Source organism: Prionailurus viverrinus, chromosome F1 (genome assembly GCF_022837055.1).
Source record: "Prionailurus viverrinus isolate Anna chromosome F1, UM_Priviv_1.0, whole genome shotgun sequence".
In the NCBI taxonomy this organism is placed as follows: domain Eukaryota; kingdom Metazoa; phylum Chordata; class Mammalia; order Carnivora; family Felidae; genus Prionailurus; species Prionailurus viverrinus.
This window is the reverse complement of record NC_062577.1, coordinates 19,077,135-19,098,212: the sequence shown is the minus strand read 5'-3', so window position 1 is coordinate 19,098,212 and position 21,078 is coordinate 19,077,135. Positions and strand designations below refer to the sequence as shown.

General features: G+C 39.1%; 1 protein-coding gene across 4 annotated transcripts in view; it reads left to right on the top strand.

The window, feature by feature from the left end:
- The window catches only part of PLA2G4A (phospholipase A2 group IVA), a 164,654-nt gene that overhangs the window by 76,765 nt on the left and 66,811 nt on the right, over positions 1-21,078 (top strand). For all 4 annotated transcript variants that reach the window (XM_047841341.1, XM_047841343.1, XM_047841342.1 and 1 more), the window contains exons 6-7: positions 9,568-9,605; positions 14,542-14,683. In XM_047841341.1, the coding sequence (XP_047697297.1) occupies positions 9,568-9,605; positions 14,542-14,683 (180 nt within the window). The remainder of the gene's footprint in view (positions 1-9,567; positions 9,606-14,541; positions 14,684-21,078) is intronic.

Below are 21,078 nucleotides of genomic sequence, written 5' to 3'. Positions count from 1 at the left end.
CATATTGTGTCCATGGACACAAAATAATAATAATGCAGTAATAAAAAGCCTTCACTTTGTGCCCACCTGGGGAAGCCAAAAAAAAATCTTTATTATGTGATTTTAAAATACTGACCCGTCAGTAGATTATTTTTCAGTATGAGAATTTGAGCAGCTAAAATTTTGCAGCTAACACTTTGCTAAATGTTAAGAAAACAACAAGAAGTTCGTTTTCAAGGAATTAATAAGCTGGAAAGGAGTAGACATTCGCGTGTAAACTGGTAAGTAATATAATAAGCAGTGGCATGAGGAATCTCTTCATTAATTTACTTACTTAGGTGTGATTAAACACTTGTTATGGTCTAGACAGTATTGCAGGTGATGGGCAAACAGGAGAGGACCTGACAGATGATGTTCTGGTTTCCAGTGAGCCTGTATTCTATGGGGGGAGGTAAATAGGCAACAAAAGCAAAAGGATAATCAGCAGAACATCAGCTAGAGATAAATACTGTGACGAAAATAGAGGGATGTGACAGGGAATAGTTGGTGGCAACTAATGTTTCTGTCAGGGAAGGCCTTTCTAAAGCATTAGATATTTTTTCTCTGAATTTTATTATAAAAATCTTCAAGCATGTACAAAGTTGGAAGATTTGAAAAACTGCCACATAGACTCTACAATTAACATTTTGCTGTATTTACTTGGCCACATATCTCTCCATCTACCTATCCATCAAACTATTTTGATGCATTTGGAAACAAACTGCAGGCAACAAATGTTTTACCCCTAAACACTTTAGCATTTCATTAACTAGAGTTTAGTATTTGCATAATATAGTTTTAAGTGCCAAATAGTGTGGACAATATGTACAATGAAAGTTATAAGAAGGAATTATTCATTCATTCATTTCACACATAACCATTGAATACCTACTGTGTGGCAGACAGTTTTTAGGCACCACTTCTTCAGAAGAGAACAAAACAACAAGAATCCCTACCCGTATGGAACTTATATTGTCTTTTTTTTCAATATATGAAGTTTATTGTCAAATTGGTTTCCATACAACACCCAGTGCTCATCCCAAAAGGTGCCCTCCTCAATACCCATCACCCACCCTCCCCTCCCTCCCACCCCCATCAACCCTCAGTTTGTTCTCAGTTTTTAACAGTCTCTTATGCTTTGGCTCTCTTCCACTCTAACCTCTTTTTTTTTCCTTCCCCTCCCCCATGGGTTTCTGTTAAGTTTCTCAGGATCCACATAAGAGTGAAACCATATGGTATCTGTCTTTCTCTGTATGGCTTATTTCACTTAGCATCACACTCTCCAGTTCTATCCATGTTGCTACAAAGGGCCATATTTCATTCTTTCTCATTGCCACGTAGTACTCCATTGTGTATATAAACCACAATTTCTTTATCCATTCATCGCTTGATGGACATTTAGGTTCTTTCCATAATTTGGCTACTGTTGAGAGTGCTGCTATAAACATTGGGGTCCAAGTGCCCCTATGCATCAGTACTCCTGTATCCCTTGGGTAAATTCCTAGCAGTGCTATTGCTGGGTCATAGGGTAGGTCTATTTTTAATTTTTTGAGGAACCTCCACACTGTTTTCCAGAGTGGCTGCACCAATTTGCATTCCCACCAACAGTGCAAGAGGGTTCCCGTTTCTCCACATCCTCGCCAGCATCTATAGTCTCCTGATTTGTTCATTTTGGCCACTCTGACTGGCGTGAAGTGATATCTGAGTGTGGTTTTGATTTGTATTTCCCTGATGAGGAGCGACGTTGAGCATCTTTGGAAGTTATATTCTATTTAGTAAGAGAGACAAGAAGCAAGATAAATAAGTAAAAGTTGCTTGTGTTAGATAATGATAGCAGTAAGTGCTGAATAAACTAGTGAAGGAAGAGAGGGGCATTTGTATATGTGGGTAAAGGGGGTTGCAAGTGCAGTTCCAAAAATGTGGCTAAGAAAACATCTCAGATGATATCGGGGGCAGAAGTTGTTCTGAGTAGAAAAGTCCTGAGATGAAAGTTTGCCTGCCATGTTGAGTAATGGCAAGGAGGAGAATATGGCTGGAACACAGAGAAAGAGTAGCAGAGATTGTGGTAGGAGACGAGGGAAGGGAGGTGAAGGGGGATGGGGTTTCAGTGAGTTACTTACAGTGGATATCAATGGCTTAGGCTTGTCCTTAAAGGAAGGATGTGGTTGGATCACTAAAGGGATGGAAAGCCCTTCTGGTGGAGAGACTAGCCTGAGCCTTTGTTCATAGTCATGGGACTAAAAACGACAAGCATGTTCAGGAAACAGCGTCTAGACCAGTGTGATGGGAGCAGAGCATTCATGCGTGAGGGTAGAATGGGTACGCTGGGATCAAACTATAGCAGAGTTCAAGTTTCAGATGTTAGATGTTGGAATTTGGATGTTTTCTTACCGACAGCAGTGAGTCATGGAAGGTTTTTGACCAGGTAATGGGGAATTTCGGGCAAACAGGTTTTGGCTTCTTTCTCATATGTATTAGTAAGCAACAAGTTAGTAGATAAAGAATGTTTACTATTGAAAACAAAAAGCTCTTTTTTTTCCTTCCCCTCCCCCATAGGTTCCTGTTAAGTTTCTCAGGATCCACATAAGAGTGAAACCATATGGTATCTGTCTTTCTCTGTATGGCTTATTTCACTTAGCATAACACTCTCCAGTTCCATCCATGTTGCTACAAAGGGCCATATTTCATTCTTTCTCGTTGCCACGTAGTACTCCATTGTGTATATAAACCACAATTTCTTTATCCATTCATCAGTTGTGGGAGAGAGCCAAAGCATAAGAGACTCTTAAAAACTGAGAACAAACTGAGGGCTGATGGGGGGTGGGAGGGAGGGGAGGGTGGGTGATGGGTACTGAGGAGGGCACCTTTTGGGATGAGCACTGGGTGTTGTGTGGAAACCAATTTGACAATAAATTTCATATATTAAAAAAATAATAATAAATAAATAAATAAAATAAGGTGAGGTTGTGTTTATTGGAGTCACAAGTTGAGAGAGCATCAAAGTTGTCATCTGAGAGAAATTGGCAGGACCTGCTGTTTTTGACCCCCCAGCTCAGAGTCAGCCAGCTGCTGCCTGGGTTGGAATCACAATTCTGTTAATTATTCGCCATGTGATGTTGGACAAGTTGTTTCTTTTTCTTTGCCATCCTCATCTGTGAAACAGGGTTATACATAGTACCCACCTCTTAAGTTTGTGGTTATGGTTAAATTAATTGATGTATGGAAAGCTTTAGAACGGTACCTGGCCCAGTAAGCACTAAATAAATATTAGATATTCTCATTATAATTATAACTGGCCAGATTTAATTATCTGTCATTTGGTTCATGGAACCGACTTAACTATGAAACGTATTTTTTTGAACTTAGCAAAATGAACTTATTTGTATATACAGGTAGAGCCTATAAGTTTCGTGATCATTTGTTTTAAGGCAGTTCAAAAATGCTCTAGTCACCTGTTACTGAATAGATCAAGTGTGGCTGTGGGTTACAGAATCCTGTTTTAAAGTGGAAAGATATAACATCTTCAGAATTTAGTGTGTTTTGTGTAAACAAAGTAGCCCACTTCAAGAGGATCATAAAAATGCTGAGATTTTGAAGTAAGATATTTATTCTTTTTATTTTCTAGACAAAATTAGTTTGTTTAGGCCAATACTCTGAGGAAGGTAGCCTCTAAGTTTACATGGTATGGTGTTTTTATTTGCCATCTTTACTTAGCTATTAGTGGTATTATTTAAAAATAGCCATGTCTCATGACTGCTGCGGTATCTAGTTCTGGCTGATTGCTTTCTTTGATTATTGCTTATTCATGATTGCCAACTTGAAAATGCAAGAGGTAGTTCTATAGAAGAGATAGTGACAAAGCTTTTTTAAAAAAAATGGTAGTGTTGATGCTGAGTTCAGAATAAGTTAGTGTCAGGATGATTTCTTTGGAAAACCATGTATTGATGTGTGAAGGCTAAGACTATAATTTAGCTAAGTGAATGAGACAAAGCAAAGTTTGGAGAGGAAACAAGAGAAGTATATACTTTGATGAGAAGTATGGGGGATCTTTGGCTAAGATGTGAATGTCATCAGTTGGATGCAGGTCAGAGTTCAAACACAGGCCAAATAATTCCTGGCTTTAAAAGAGAATGCATTTTTATTTTGGGATGCTATCAATGGAAACATATGTGAGTCTTTTTTTGACATTTTCACAAGACAACTTTTAAATTATAAGGCACTTTAGAATGTTCTTGTATCCCTGGGGGTCCTCTACTGGACCTAAGTTCCATCAAGTTCCATCAAGGAGTAGAACACATTCACCTTAATTACCATTGCATACCTAGCCTAATACACATTAGATGCTTGAATCATTTTTGGATGAATGGATTAATGAATGTACTTATGGGAAATACAGAGAATCTAGGAACTGCTCAGACAGGAATAATGAAAGTAAATTAAGTTTAAAAAAAAAAACAACTAGAGTCTGAGAAATTCCCATTTGGAGAAAAAGAGAGAATGTTTGGTTGGTAACAGTGCTCTTGGAAGTCAGGTTTAGAATTTCCAATGTCCATGTAAGGAAAAGGTACCTTAAATGAAGGAAAGAGACATCATCCTCAGATGAAAGGAGGAAAGCTGCGTGATAGAGTGGAACATGACTAAGGGAAATAGTGTATTTTTTAATCTTTTAAATCTTTTAAGACTATCTGTGATATTTGGCGGAGGGTGGGGGGCGTGGGACACAGTTATCCTGAATTCTTGGGTGAATGGATTCGATGATTCCTGTAGTAAATGCTAATTTTATTTTCTTAATAAATCATATATGTTACCAGACTTACTGTGGTGATCATTTTACAATATATATAAATATTGAATCATTATGCTATATACCTGAAACTAATGTTAAATGTCAATTATATCTCAGTTAAAAAAATAAACAAACGTTAGTTTTTTGTTATTAAAAGTCAGACACATTTGAAAAAGTGATGTTAACAGTATCTCATTCCATTTTAAAAGTGCAAAATTTATCTGGAGGGGGTCTGGCTTGTATTGGTGGGATTGTAATTTCTGCTTCACACTTGAGTTGCCTCTTGTTAGATCCACACCTGGTTCCTTCTTCACTGGATAGAGTGACAGTGTATGGAAACATGATTCTTAGTGCAAGTGGCCCTTATTTCTTAAATATAATTTTATGTTATCTTGTACAGGTCAGTTATACAGAGACAAAGCAGAACACATTTTATAATTCAAACAATGTAAATGATTATTGAAACTACTTGGTGATTAGTTGCTGTTTTAGTCTGCTAAGGGGGAGAAAAAGAGTACCTGACTCGGGAGGGATCAGAATTCAATATAATGTTTTATTGAAAGTTAAGGTTGTCGGGGCGCCTGGGTGGCTCAGTCAGTTAAGCGTCCGACTTCAGCCAGGTCACGATCTCGCGGTCTGTTGAGTTCGAGCCCCGCGTCAGGCCCTGGCCTGATGGCTCAGAGCCTGGAGCCTGCTTCTGATTCTGTGTCTCCCTCTCTCTCTGCCCCTGCCCTGTTCATGCTCTGTCTCTCTCTGTCTCGAAAATAAATAAAACGTTAAAATTAAAAAAAAAAAAAAAAAAAAAGAAAGTTAAGGTTGTAAATGCTAGAGTATGTTAATAAGAAAAATGCAGGGGCGCCTCGGTGGCTCAGTCGGTTGAACGTTCAACTTCGACTCAGGTCATGATCTCGCAGCTCGTGAGTTCGAGCCCCGCGTCAGGCTCTGTGCTGACAGCTCAGAGCCTGGAGCCTGTTTCAGATTCTGTGTCTCCCTCTCTCTCTGACCCTCCCCCGTTCATGCTCTGTCTCTCTCTGTCTCAAAAATAAATAAACGTTAAAAAAAAATTAAAAATAAATAAACATTTAAAAAAAATTTTAAGAAAAGGCAGAGTGCATTTGGAGAGCTCTTTACCAATAAGGTAGGTTCTTAAGTTTAAAATCATTTGTCTGCATCTCTTTGTGATAATTTTAAACAACCTCTCTCATGCCAAGCACTATGTTTGTTGCTTTCGCTTTATCATTTCAGAATGACCCTGGAAAGTTTGCAAGGGGATTAGTGGATTAGATACTTTTAAAACATTATTTTTAAGTTTAAAATGGCTTCTCTATATAGGTTCTTTCCTCTGGGCCCCCACCCCCTCCCCACGCTGAACATCTCCTGTTGTAGCATGTAACATTGCTTTCCACTGTGGAATTCAAAGGTGAGATTGTTGTTTTTCACGAGAATGGACAATGAGCACAGCCTGCTTCTTACATTCATAATTCCTAGAAGAGGTGAAGTTCTTCTTCTTCGTCTGGCTCCTAGCTAAGCGTTACGGGGTTGGGGAGAGCCAGCCGGACAGGGTCACCTTTGTTCAACTTACCTTGGTGGTGCCAGCAATGTGGAAGACTGTGATGCAAAGCTGCTTCATGCAGTGGGTGGGAAGGAATTTACAATACTTGTTTCATGCCTCACAGGAAGTACATGCTTTTGTGGCTATTGCATCCGAATGACATGTTTCAGGTAAAAGGTGCGGAGAGATTGTAAATGTCAGTCTTCATGGCATGTCTGAGCATAGCACGTCAAGTGGGAGAGTTTAAAATTTCCTCCAGATTGTGGGTGATCCACTTGGGCAACATGAGGAAGTGAAGATCCCCATCCATGTGGCAAGTCCCTCCACACCACATTCTGTAATATTCCCAATGGCAGGAAAATCCTGTGTCTTCCTTTCTCTCATCCTGCCTTCATTTAAGGATTCTTATCAGTCATTCAAAGATTATGAATGTCTCAGCCAAGAAGTTCTATGGCTGGATGTGTAAGGGACATTCTGAAGACCAATGTGACCATAAACACAGCACAGTTGATTTTCCTTTCACTTATTAAGTTGGCATTAGATATATCCAGGCACTGAATATCTTACCATACAAATTGCTTAGGGACCTTCCAGTTGGGAAGTCTGTCATGACGTGGCACATTGGACTAGGAAGCCCATTCCAGCTTAAAATCTTTCCATTTGTTAGAAAACTGCACAATGAGTTGTAATGTTGTTCTTTTAGTTTCCATTCTCCCATGGTGTTTTTTGCTCTCTGGAAATGAAAACAGTAAATCTAGTCTTATTTTAATACCAGCTTTCATGTATTCGGGGGCATGAGGGAGGGTAGAAAAAAGACTTATGTTTTTACCCACGTCTTGTTTTTCTCACTAAATATCCAGAGCAAGCTCATTCAATATAAAGTTTTCCAAGCCCTCTTTAGGAAAGACTCCATTTGAAATTTAGAAATGGGGAATAGACATGATGTGTCGGGATGTGGTCTGAGCGGTGCTACTAACATTGATAGAACAGACTACAGTTACAGTAATTGTTTAGAAGCCAGTCACCTTTTTAAAGAATTTTTTAAAAATGTTTATTTATTTTTGAAAGAGACAGAGCATGAGCAGGGGAGGGCAGAGAGAGAGGGAGACACAGAATCCGAAGCAGGCTCCAGGCTCCGAGCTGTCAGCACAGAGCCCGATGTGGGGCTCAAACTCATGAACCATGTGATCATGACCTGAGCCTAAGTCACATGCTGACCTGACTGGGCCACCCAGGCGCCCCAAACCACTCATCTTTTTGACTTATAACTGAACTATGATTCATCTGGGCATGTGGAATTCTACTTGTACTGGGATTCTTGATTATTTTGATAACTGCAAAGTGATATTGATATGTTGCTTTGATGAGTAAAGGTTCATAGGACTTCATAGGAACGGCTGTCTGTGTTATACCAGCCCATGATTTTATGTTTAGTAGCGATGGCATGTTTCTTAACAAGAAAAACTGCCTTATGTGCTCCCTCACACACACATGCACAGTAATTCAGCAGATATTGATTATGTCTCATATGCCAAACCCTGCAATGAACTAGTAATAGAGAGCTATATAAAATAGATACATATAAGATACATATAAATACTTATAAGATAGATCTATATAGGATAGATACAGTTTACTGGGAGAGGCAAATTCTTGTACAGATGATTTCCATACCTTTTTCTTACTCATAAAATTCAGTGCTGAGAATTATCCGTGAACTTATTTTAACCTTTTGGAAAGCTCCTTCTGGTTTGTTTTTTTCCATCTTCTGAAACCAAACAGAAAACAAAGCCAGTAATCTATAGCATTTTGTGTTGCTTCTAAAAATGCCGTCTTCACCTTTTAAGAGACATATCTGAGTTCTGGTCTATTTGAAGATATTGGAAAGGTTCACTCTAACTATATTCTATGGTAACTGATATGATAAAAATAATAGCACTATTTTATAATTATGCAGCAATCTTCAAAACATTTTCTCAATTGGTTCTCAAGACAGTCTAAAATTGCATTATTCATAACTAATGGCAGGGATAGTACAGAGAATGTCTTTCTATACAACAGAATTATAGTCCCTGGAGAGATACCTTTTAATACCCCTTTTTCTCCTTGGATTTTAATCACTCTCTTTTCCATTAGACTAAAATTGGCTCATTGGCAGGATAGAGTCCTCCCAGAAATTTGGTTAGCTCACAGAATGTTGGAAAATGAAAACCTGAGCCCCACCTCCCATTTGTAGATGTTTCTTGAGCTAATCACAGTTGGCTGGCCCCTGGTCCTGCTGCCACCTTGGATAGGTGTTCTGTCTCCTGTCTATGACAGCCCACATTTGTCACAAATGCACACGTGTGAATTTTCACCCAGGCTTTCTTTAACCTCCTGATCACTTCTGCCTCTGTCTGGAGGCCCGGGGACAGTTCCTGAATAACAGGCACAATATCTTCATAGTGTTTTAGGACTCAGGCAATTTTTCAAAAATGTTTATTTATTTTGAGAGAGAGGGGGTGTGAAGTGCACATACACACGGGAGTATGGGAGAGGGAGAGAGAGAGAATCCCAAGCAGGCTCTGCGTGGTCAGTGCAGAACCCAACATGGGGCTCGACCCTGTGAGCCCCGTGAGATCATGACCTGAGCCACTGAACACTTAGGGGCACCTGAGAGGCTCAGTCGGTTAGGTGTCCGAGGCTGAGGTCATGCTCTCACGGTTCATGGGTTCGAGCCCCACGTCGGGCTCTGTGCTGACAGCTCAGAGCCTGGAGCCTGCTTCAGATTCTGTGTCTCCCTTTGTCTCTGCTCCGCCCCCACTCATGTTCTGTCTCTCTCTCAAAAATAAGTAAGCATTAAAAAAAAAAAAAAAAAAAGTCGGACACTTAACCGACTAGCTACCCAGCTGCCCCTAGAGCTCAGGCAATTTTTATGTCTCATCCATAATGACTGCAGAATTCAACTACCTCCTTTTAGTGAAGGAGGAAAACAACTATGCAGAAGCTGTTCTTATGTTTACTAAAATGACTGATTAAATAGACTTATATCATGAAAAATAGCGAAAACATGTATTTATTGAAGTACATCCATGAAGCTATGTTACTTTTATTTTTAGGACTCTTTTAGGTTAAAAACAATCTGGCACTCAAAAATGGTTTTGACTTTGTTTGCATTATATATAATACACATCCATTTTATGCCCAAATCTGATGAATGTATCTGTTCTAGGTTACTGAAATGTTTCTGGAAATGTCTCTTGAAGTTTGGTAAGTGCATTTATTTCATTGGGTGGAAAATATTGTGAGTGATTCACTATCTTATTTTAATTGTTAAGGGTCCACTTTTAAAATAAGAAATAATTCTGAGAGCTTTTGAACATAAAAAACACATTAAATAAACTTTTCTTTAGCTCTTCCCTAACAGCTATGGCATTAAAAAATAATAAATTTTGTATCTTTGCTTACTTTTCCCAGTAGTTTTTATCAGGTCAATAAGGGCTTTTAGAAAGAGTCCTCCCTCTGGTTTACTTCCCGTAGAAATGAGCAAATATGGTTAGTTAAGCCTCTTTTTCATTGTTGATTCAGATAGATACTCAAGAACATGAAAGTAAACATAAACAGGAAACTATAAAAAGGAAAAACTGAAAATGAGATTGTTTTTGTTCACAGAGATAGTAAAGTTCCATGAAGCATGTTGCTGTTTCAAAGTGGCCTCCAAAAGAAATGTTGGAAAATCATTTATTTATTTTCAAATGGTGCATCTTAGGGGAGTTAGACCTGCCTGGAGAATTAGCTGGATCTAACGCTGAGTTCAGTACATCCGACCTCCTTCAAACTCTCTGTGTCTCCTTGAACTTCCCTGTTGAAGTGGGTTTTACCGAAGTAACTAGTACACATTTAATTCACCCAAACACTGCATTTATTAGTGTAACATTCTCCTATATTGTGATTTGCCGAATGAATGCTGAGGGACACGTTGACATTGGGCTCGGTATTTCTTTCTCTTATTTTAGGTTCCTAGAACACGTTGATTCAACCTTGTAAATTATTGCATAAATTACTACTTGTCCCTCAAGATATGTCAGGAAGTCTCATAGGATAGTGCAAATAATTGAGTTGCATTATTTTGCATTGTGTTGATTCTTGCTAAAACGGTATATTTTAGGGGCAACTGGGTGGCTCAGTCAGTTGAGCTCCTACTCTTGATTTCAGCTCAGGTCATGATCCCAGGGTCTTGGCATTGAACCCCACATTGTGAAGCCTGCTTAAGATCCTCTCTCTCCCTCTCCCTCTTTCCTCCCTCCCGCCCCCCTCGCCCCTCTCTCACACTCAGGCTTTCTCTTTCTCTGTCTAAAATTTTTTAAAATGTGGTATAACATGAGATTTTAGCATGAGATTAAAAGAGCTTTTGCTATTTGACTAGAAAGTCATGCTATTTGTCTTAATGGGAAATGGTCTTCACTGATATAATTAGGACTATATTATGTAAAAGAAATTTGCTTTAACAAAGTACAGATATCAAAAAATGGAGGAAAAAACAGCTAAATAAGATACATATGTTCAGAAGCAATTTACTATATATTTATAATGAACTTTGATCAAACTATTTTTATCTGTTCATTTGTCTTGACTCTGAAATGGAAAAGTTCTTAGAAATTATTATTATTATTATTATTTTAAATGCTTATTTATTTTTGAGAGAGAGAGAGGTGGAACATGAGCAGGGAGGGGCAGAGAGACACAGAATCCAAAGCAGGCTCCAGGCTCTGAGCCGTCAGCACAGAGCCCCACGCAGGCTCGTACCCACAAACCCGCGAGATCATGACCTGACCCGAAGTTGGCTGCCCAACCAACTGAGCCACCCAGGCGCCCCTTTAGAAATTATTTTTTTAAGTGTATTTTTTTCTTTTGAGAGAAACAGAGACAGCACATGTAGGGGAGGGGCAGAGAGAGAGGGAGAGAGAGAGAATCCTAAGATTCCGCTGCCAGCACAGAGCCTGATGTGGGGCTCAAATCCACGAAGCTGTGATATCATGACCTGAGCCAAAAGCAAGAGTTGGACACTTAACCAACTGAGCCATCCAGGTGCCCCAGAAATGTTCTTTAAAGAAAAATTTAACTTTCTGTGGAATGTTTTTCATTGGATGTAAAATAAAATCAAGAAATCAAATTAAACAGTTAAAGATAATATGTAAAAGAGGAAAATAAATGAACCAAACTTGCTATTGTATTTATAAAATTACTCAACATTTTTTATTTTTCTTTTACATGTTTGTACTGATCTTCTAAATATCTGTGTTCATTGCTCTGTTCATAGGTTTTTTGAAAAATCATGGCCCTTGTGTTTAATGTAGGATAGTGATCAGCATAGTATGTTACAAGTATATTACCTAGTATATTACAGGGAACAGGAGTTCCAGAATGAGAAATCCTAGTTTTAAATCAGCCTCTTGCTAATTGTGTTAACAGTTGAAACATTTTTAATGACACTTTTGCTCATTTGTGAAATAAGAAAAGAGTACTTTATAAGCATATCTGTTGTGATGATTTAATGAGATGTTCTTTAGGAAAAGAGCACATATTATTTTATATTAATACAAAGTAGAAAAATTTTCCACATGTACACCACAAGTTCATAGTAAAAATGTTTGTAATAGTTTGCAGAAATTTGAAGCAACCTCAATATTCATGGAATAACTTATGCTATAATCATATAATGGAGATACTTCACAATAGTAAAAATGTTTGAATTGTTCCTATATATACAAACACAGATGAATCTTAAAAACAAAATGGTCAATGGAAAAAATATTGCAGAATACATACAGTTGATAGAATTTATAAAAAAATTAAAAACATACAAAATGACTCTGTATTTTTCAGAGATATAAATATATACTGTGAAGTTATAAATATTTATAATTTATAAATGTATAAATTTATAAATAATTGTAATTCATAAATGTGTAAATACATTGGAATAATAAAGAGCAAGTTTAAAGTAGTGATTACTCTGAGGAGCAGAAAAGGAAACACAATTGGGATGGATTCACAGAGACAACTGTGCAGGTGAGATTTTTATTTCTCAAAGTGGTTAGAAGATACTCAACCTAATATATTATAATAAATAATAATAGAGAGTCTACCCCTAAGACTTGACTTAAAAAATTCTTACTGATTCACTCGTAACTCTTTTCCTCCTTGGAAAGCTTCATAATAATCAAATTTAATAACTGTGCAATCCAATGCTTTGATGTGCTATACTGATCATTTTTTATTATTGGGTAATATGGCTAAGTGCTCTTTTCAAAATTTACAGTTAATTTTCTGTTTTTTTAAGTTTATTTATTTTGCGGGGAGAGAGGCAGAGGGAGAGGGAGAGAGAAAATCCCAAGCAGGCTCTGCACTGTCAGCATGAACCTGACTTGAGGCTACGTCTCATGAACCATGACATCATGACCTGAGCCAAGATCAAGAGTAGGATGCTTAACTGAGTAAGCCACCCAGGTGTCCCTACAGTTAGCTTTCTTAAAGCATATATCCAAAAATAGAACTACTCAAAGGGAATATACATTTTAATTATTTTTGGTGCTCATCACTTGATGACTTTCAAAAGTGTTTTGCAAATTTATATTCCCAAAATGAATATATTTACTTTGTACTAGAAAATAAATACTTAAAATATTTCTTAAAAACTGTTAAATAATAACAGTATTTTAAAAATTTGCTAGTGAAGCTAAGTATTCTTCTGTTTTTCATTATTAATCATACTTCCTCTTTTGTGAGTTATCCATGTTTGTCCTTTGGGAAATAGTAATTAAAATATTATTGGTAAACAAAGATCATTATAGAGTACATAGCCCAGAGGCTATGGAGTCTCTTCTTTTGACCTATGTTTTACGAGGAATAAATGCACTGAATTAACAGCAGTTTCCTTAATTTTAATTCACTCTGAAGGGAAGGACTTACTTTTATGAATGGTAAAGAGACAATATTTTATCAGTGAAATTCTTACTTTCTACATTTGGATTTATTTGCATCACGACATAGAGTTCTAGGTTTTCTTGTTCTGTTTTGTTTTTTACTATTTTTTAAAAAAATTATTTATTTATTTTGAGAGGGAGAGAGAGAGAGAGAGAGAGAGAGAGAGAGAGAGAGAGAGAGAGAAAGCGGGGAGGGGCAGAGGGAGAGAGAGAGAGAGAGAGAGAGAGAGAGAGAATCCCAAGCAGACTCCTCACTGTCAGTGCAGAGCCCAACATGGGACTTTATCCCATGAACCGTGAGATCATGACCTGAGCCAAAATCAAGAACCTGTTGCTTAACCGACTAAGCCACCCAAGTGTTCCTGCTTTTTACTATTTTTAAATTCAGAAGCTGGTTTTAGAATACAATATTGGACTTGTTTGTGAGGAATTGTTGCATTGAGGAAAATACATCATCTATTTGCTCTGTGATCCTAACCTCTCAGAGCTTTGGTTTTTTTAATCTGTAATAGGTAGTTAGAAAAATAATATATTGTATAATAACGTGTGAGATTTACTCCCATTATTTCTGCAGCGATACATGCCTACATATCTAAAGTGGTTTCTGGCATAGTCTAGGGATCTGAGAAGTTGCCGCTGCTGCTATTATTAGGAAGGGTATACAATGTAAGAGCTCTGAAATCCTCCAGTCAAACTTACTTGTCGCTGTAAGTTCTAGCGTTAGCAGTGCCTTTTTTTTTGTCACACGGGGACATCTCTTAGACAAGGCAATTCATTAAGACAGTATTTCTGCTGGTATGCTCCACAGAACATAGACTCTTTGGAATATCAGTGGTATGTCATGGAGAAGTGGGGAATGAAGGGCCAGGGGAAGGAATTCTTGATCAAATAAATTTTGGAAATACTATGCCAAATAGATCTCAGCAGCTTTATTTTCTGAAATATTTCCCCAAGTCTTTACTATCATAAGATGAATTTCTCATTGGCCGTTTGTGTGCCTGCTTGTTTTTTCTAAAGCATCTCCTACTCCATATTTTCTGGAAACACACCTTGGAACATACAGTTTTAAGACATCCATCATTTTATACCCTTGTTCAGCTCCCCTTCTAGGAAATGGCTTGAGGGGAACAGTGAGCAGGTATCAGCGTTAGCTACCGGGGACTGGGTGATTTTAACAAGGCTACTGGGGACATTGGCTCATGACTATGTTCTCTATACAGTTCATCCCCAGACCTCCGATTCAGTATGGCTCTGTGTGATCAGGAGAAGACTTTCAGACAACAGAGGAAAGAAAACATAAAGGAAAACATGAAGAAACTCCTGGGTCCAGAGAAGAGTGGAGGCCTGTATTCTACGCGCGATGTGAGTTGGAAAATTTTCAAATGTTACTGCAATTCAATAATAATTGTGTTTGTACTGTCTCCCAAATTTCACCCAAGTATGGAAATATTGAGTTTGAGTATTATATCTTCAGTTTTTTAAGATGAGGTAAGTGTTTCATAAATACAGATTCTTTGAGGAAGATCATCACCAATGCTGCCCATATTTAGCAATATTGATCAGGTACAGTTTTACAAAGAGGCGTAGGCATACTTACACACAAACAAGGTATTGATAGTAAGAAAAGATTAGCCTCAGATGTAAAAAGATCATTGAATTAATTTTATTTTATTTTTATTATTTTTTTAATTAAAGTATAGTTGACACACAATGTTGCATTAGTTTCAGGTGTACAACACAGTGTTTCAACAAGTCTCTTCATTGTGTGGTGCCCACCACAAGTGTGGCTCCCATGGGTCACCACACAACACTATTACAACACCGTTAATGATATTTTCTGTGCTGTACTTTTCATCTCTGTGATTTATTCATTCCATAACCGTAATTCTGTATCTCCCACTCCCTTCGCCCATTTTGGCCATCCCTCTAGCTCCCTCCCCTCTGGGATCATTGAATTAACTTTAATATGGACTAAGATTAAACAATTGTGAGACTTATCATCACCAAACAAGAAGAAAGTGCTACAAGTCTTGTCAATGATAACACAGTTAACCAAACTACGTAGATGTGAATGGGAGAGATAAAAGGAAATGTTTCAAATTCTTAATATTTCATCACAGGAAGCTAAAGTCTATCATCCCAGTTTGACCAAATAGTTAAGAATGATGACCTCTACTTTTTAATGTTTTCGTCATCCTAATGATAGACAGATCTTAAAATTAAAATATTTTTGTGAGCAAATATAGGAAGTACAATCCTTCATTTGTACTTTAACTTCTTTTTCTTCCCTTAATTTCCAGGAAAATAAATATCATTTATTGTTCAATAGCATGTAATGTGTAAACCAGTTTTTGGCTATTTATCTGTCCATTTATTCATTTTTCCCTTCACTGATCTATCATCTATCTACCCATCTATCCACCTGTCCATCCATTTATTGGTCTATCCTTTTATTAAATGCATAAGTAATGCATAAGTATATATACACACACACACACACACACACACACACACACTCCCATACATGCACACATAGACCAAGGATTCAAGATTATTATAAATTAAGGGCAAAATGCAATTGGAAATGAGACATAAATTCTGAATAAGGGAGCCAGATGGGCACATCTGTCCCAAATGTGATTGCAGATTTCCAAATGTGTTATTTGGTGGACATAGGGGTGTTTGAAAGCCAATCTGCTGCTGCTGCTGGAATGACTTTTTTGTTAAAGGAGTAGACTCTATGGTAAAGTGTTGCCTATATGGAATTTTTGCTGAAGGAAAGGTTGGAGGAGAAGCAAAACCTCTACTGAGCTTTCTATTAAGAAAAAAAAAGAAGAGAGACTTCTTTTCAACCATCCATCTTGCTTGTCACCATACAAATCCCTGGTAGCACTTGTGATTGATCATTGTCTCAGGTTAATTACTCTTTGAAGACATTTCCTTCTCTGCATATTACTCAGAAGTTTCTAGCTTCTTGAGAAATTTTTTCTTCGTTTGTTGTTTTTAATGTATAGTGAATCTTTCAGCAAGAGTTCTATGATCTTCTTTTCGTCCCCATCCTTGTTTGGAATTGTTATACCCTTGGAGCAGAGAAATGGTATTTCAAGTTTTCTTTCTTTTTTTTTTTTTTTTTTTTCATTTCTGCCATTTGTCACTTGTTGAGCCACTGCTAAAAACTAGAGATGAGCAAAGCTGGACAGTCACTTTCTTCGGTGAGTTTAAAGCCTAGTTGCAGAGAAAGACATTTAAGCAGATAACACAGGTTCTTTTTAAAAATTTTTTTTCAACATTTTTTATTTATTTTTGGGACAGAGAGAGACAGAGCATGAACGGGGGAGGGGCAGAGAGAGAGGGAGACACAGAATCGGAAACAGGCTCCAGGCTCTGAGCCATCAGCCCAGAGCCTGACGCGGGGCTCGAACTCACGGACCGCGAGATCGTGACCTGGCTGAAGTCGGACGCTTAACCGACTGCGCCACCCAGGCGCCCCACACAGGTTCTTTTTAAAAAGAGGTATGAATGGAAGGATGGAAGAGCTTGCAATAGGGTGACCCACTCTTTCTCTGTGGTGGAGAGATGCCGATCGGGTTCAGGACTCACTGACCCAACACAGGGCAGCTCAGCATATTGAATATCTCAAGCTGAAGGAGTTTGAGAAAACAGAAGCAGTAAGTTCTCTGTGACCTCCTCCCACCCTTCTCCCCTGCGGCAGGCCATAAGACCCTCATGCAAGAGGACCCCTCCCTGTACCTGGAGGAAAAGAGCATCCTTATCTCCAAAGGCAAAGGGATTCCAAGAAGAATATAAACAGACAGGTCTTGCTAAATTTCGTCCAGTTTTCTACATTTCCACTCATCCTCCGACCTATCCTGCTTCTCTATGACTACCCACTCTTCATCAAACCCAGCATTAAAAATACTCAGGTATAACTAGTTCTTTGCATATTCATTTCTTTATGAAGGTTCCCATGTCACATAAAACTTCCCTTAAATACATTTCTTTGCTTTTCTCCTGTGAATCCCTCTTGTCAGTTTCATTTTCAGAGCCAGTCAGGGACCTTAAAAGGGTGGAGGAGAACCTTTTCCTCCCCTGCAATGGAAAGTCCTCCTTGGAATTGAAGACTGTTGGTCAGGCCTGGAGCAATGAGTTTGCTAGAAAACAAGCAGGAAATGGATACCTCTGTGATTCCTGGCCGTCAGTTTCTCTTGGGAGACTCTGTTTTTGTAATCTCAGTGTTTCCCTGCTTAGCTGCTTTCCAGTTATTTGCAACAATTATTTCTTTCCCTCCCAGCTGCTGATCTATGCTCTGCTGCCCTCACAACTGATAGAGTTGTCTCCTAATCAAAGAGAGATCAAATGTCATCAGATGACAAATCCTTCATTTCTTGACAGAGGATTGCCATATCCCATAACCGATGCTACCCTTTGCTCTTGCCCTCTTGAATTCAGTGGAGAAAACAGCTCCTTTCTTTCAAATGGAGATCTACATCAGATACAGATTGCCAACCCCAACTAAGAGCCCCAGTATATCAATTGGTCCTCCCAGAGCCGCTGCGCCACCCCCCCCCCATTTGTCCGCCTCTACCTCTGTATAGATTTTTACTATAAAAATACAAACTCCGACATGAAGGGGAAAAAAGGAACAACAAAAAGTCTCCCTGGGATGTGCATTCCCTTCCCCCCTCTCTCTACTTGTCTCCCTGTGTTCACAGACTTCTCTAGAGTTTTCTGCACAATCTCATTCTCCTTCCTCACTTCCTCAGGCTTCTGACCTCATGATTCGACCACATCTGCTCCTCCAGTCGCCAGTACTAATAAGTACAAAAGACCTGGCCCTGTCTCCCCCCAGCCCTGTAGGTGCAAATGATAGATGCTTCCCTACTTTTTGAAACATTCTCTATTCAGTGCAGAGTCTGCTTCCTGTCCTCTGTCCCCCATCCCCCACCTCTGACCCTCCCCGCTTGTGCTCTCTCTCTCTTAAAAACAAAACATTAAAAAAAATTTTTTTTTCTCTCCCTTCTATGTCACCCACCGCCTGTGTATGAAGAACTTCCCCATGTGTGTCAACAACTTAGAACCTCCCTTCTGAGCTTCAGGCCTGAATATCTAGGTACCTACTTGATTCCTTCACTGGTATCTCTTGCATCTCAAACTCAGCAGGTCTGAATCTGAGCACACCACCTCTATTTTCTGTAGTTCCTCTAAGGCCTGTCCTCCCTCCCCCCATGTCCTGTTCGCTCTCAAACCCAAGCTTAAAAAACTTTTCCTGCTCTTAGGATTGGCTTCTTGGCATCTTTCTAGCATCCATTTTTGCCAGTTCACCCCCAGTTCACCACCCTCCTTCACTAGGTGCCTCTTGGTCCCATGTCCCCTCAGAACCTTTCCCCATGTGGTGCTTTTCCACACAGTTTCTTCTCTCTCTGTGTGCTTCCCTCCTCTCCTCTCTGTGCTTCCCTGTGCCACCCTGTCCCCGCCCCACCGCCTTTTGGGGTACCTAGGACCCTCCCAACTTTAAGCACCACATACTTAGCTTCTTCTGAGGCTGTTGTCCTCACCATCTCCTCCCTCCTTCCCCCCACATCTGTTAGATCTCAGTTATATTCTCTATATTAATGGCACAAATATATGCACGTTATCTTTTTAGCATTTACAACACGTATACTTAAAAAATACTTGTACAGATATTCGTTTAATGTCTCTTCTCTCCAGTGGAATATAAGTTACATGAAGACCAGGGCAGTGGCTGTGTTATTTAACCTTCATATTCCCAGCACCTGGCAAAGGCTCCTTAGTACACGGTAGACCCTCAGTGAGTCTTGCGTTGTGGGAGTCAGGGCACAGATTCAGGAGGTAGCTTCGCACTGCCTCCAGGGGATGAAGTAGCTAGAGGGAGGGATCAGAGACTCCGAACCCAGGAACACAGAATCAGGTCGTGAGGCAGGAGACACAGGTGGAGGAGAAGGTTTGGAGGAAAAGATCCCAGCTTGAACTGTTCAATTAGAAACGTATGTGTGCGGGGGCGGGGTGCCTGGCTCAGTTGGTCGAGCGTCTGACTTTGGCTCGGGTCATGATCTCACAGGTCAGAAATTCAAGCCCTGCATTGGGCTCTGTGCTGTCAGCACAGAGTTCGCTTCAGATCCTCTGTCCCCCTCTCTCTGCCCCTCGGCACTCCTCTTTTTGTGGAAAAAGGAGAAATTTTTCCTGGGAAAATGAAACTTGGCCTAATATTCATACTAATTGGCTTTTCTGCAATGGATGGAGAATAAAGTAATTATGTGTTCTGTGGAATTTTCTTCAAAAATATTAAATCCGTGTTTTTGGAAGTCGTTCCTGGAATTATTGTAGTTGTTTCGGTTCAGTCTAGAGTTGTTTTCTCTTGTCCAGAATAATTAGATTAGATATATTCAGAACCACCCATCCCCACAAGTAATGTTTTCCTGTTTTTTAAAAAATTTTCTTCATTTTTGAGAGAGAAGGAGCATGAGCAGGGGAGGGGCAGAGAGGGTGGGAAGATAGAGGATTCGAAGTACGTTCTGCACTGACAGCAGTGAGCCTGACACGGGGCTGGAACTCATGAACCATAAGATCATGACCTGAGCTGAAGTCAGATGCTTAACCAACTGAGCCATCCAGGCGTCCCTTTCCTATTTTTATGTTACTCCTTGGTGAGAAGGGTGTCTTAAGTTCCCAATTCCCTTGCTCTCTGATAAGACTTCACTTTCTGTTCAGTTCTTAATTCTCAATGCAGAGACTGTGCTCGTCTTATTCCAAGTGTTCAACAGACAGCATCCAGTTTAGGACTTCAGTGTCAAATTGAAATGTCAAATAAATTAGAGCAGCATAAACTTGGGCATGGTCCTTCACTTCTGTGCTTCACCTGTAAAATGGAGCCTGGGGCTTTTATTAGGTCACAGGATGAGTACTACTGCTTATAAGCCTCCAGCACAATGTGTAAGAGCATGTAGTAGTTGCTCAAGAAAATAGTATTGTACCTGAGTGTGGCTCTTCTGTTGCATAACACCCGAGGGCAATAATTGTCAAATTTAATAAAATCTGAGCTTTTCCATCTGGACAATGAGTTAGTCAAAGAGCTGAGGCATCTAATAACTCAAGAGTTTATTCTCTTAAATACTAAGACTTTAAAAAAATGTATTCTCAATAATTAAAAAAAAGTTTTGAAATGTATTGATTTTAATCATTTAGATGGAAGTCTTTCTAAAGTGACAGGTCATTCCTCGTCCTGACTGAATGGATTTGAGTGTTCTCAGGTCTGTCTCCTTTCCAATCAGCTGCCATCTCTCCATGCCTTATGTGTTCCCTTGAGGTAATTTCTTCAAACCACTCCTTTCTCTTTCAACTTTGCTGTTGTGGAATTCAAATCTGATAAGCAGGCTTGTTGTTAGAACAGTGTCTCTGACTAGTGTGATTTCTTTATGAATAAAGGCCCGAGATCTTTCCTATGACTAAGACCAGCAAGCATCTGTACGTGGGGATTTTTGGCATAGTTGGATCGTTCAGAGGCCATTCTTATGAATTTTCTGGTCTGAAAATACTCCTTGGTCAGATGAAGTTCCCAGATTATAGTCTTCTGTGAAGGGAAATGCTACTCACTAGTTTTTATGTTCCCAAGTAACTGACCATAACAAAGCAAAGCTGGTTAGGGGACTAGAGTCTGGAACTGTAATAGTGGGAAAGCAAGAGAAAGTAATTTACTTTCACCTGCATCAGAGAATAAAGAGAAAGTGTTTTGTCCCAAG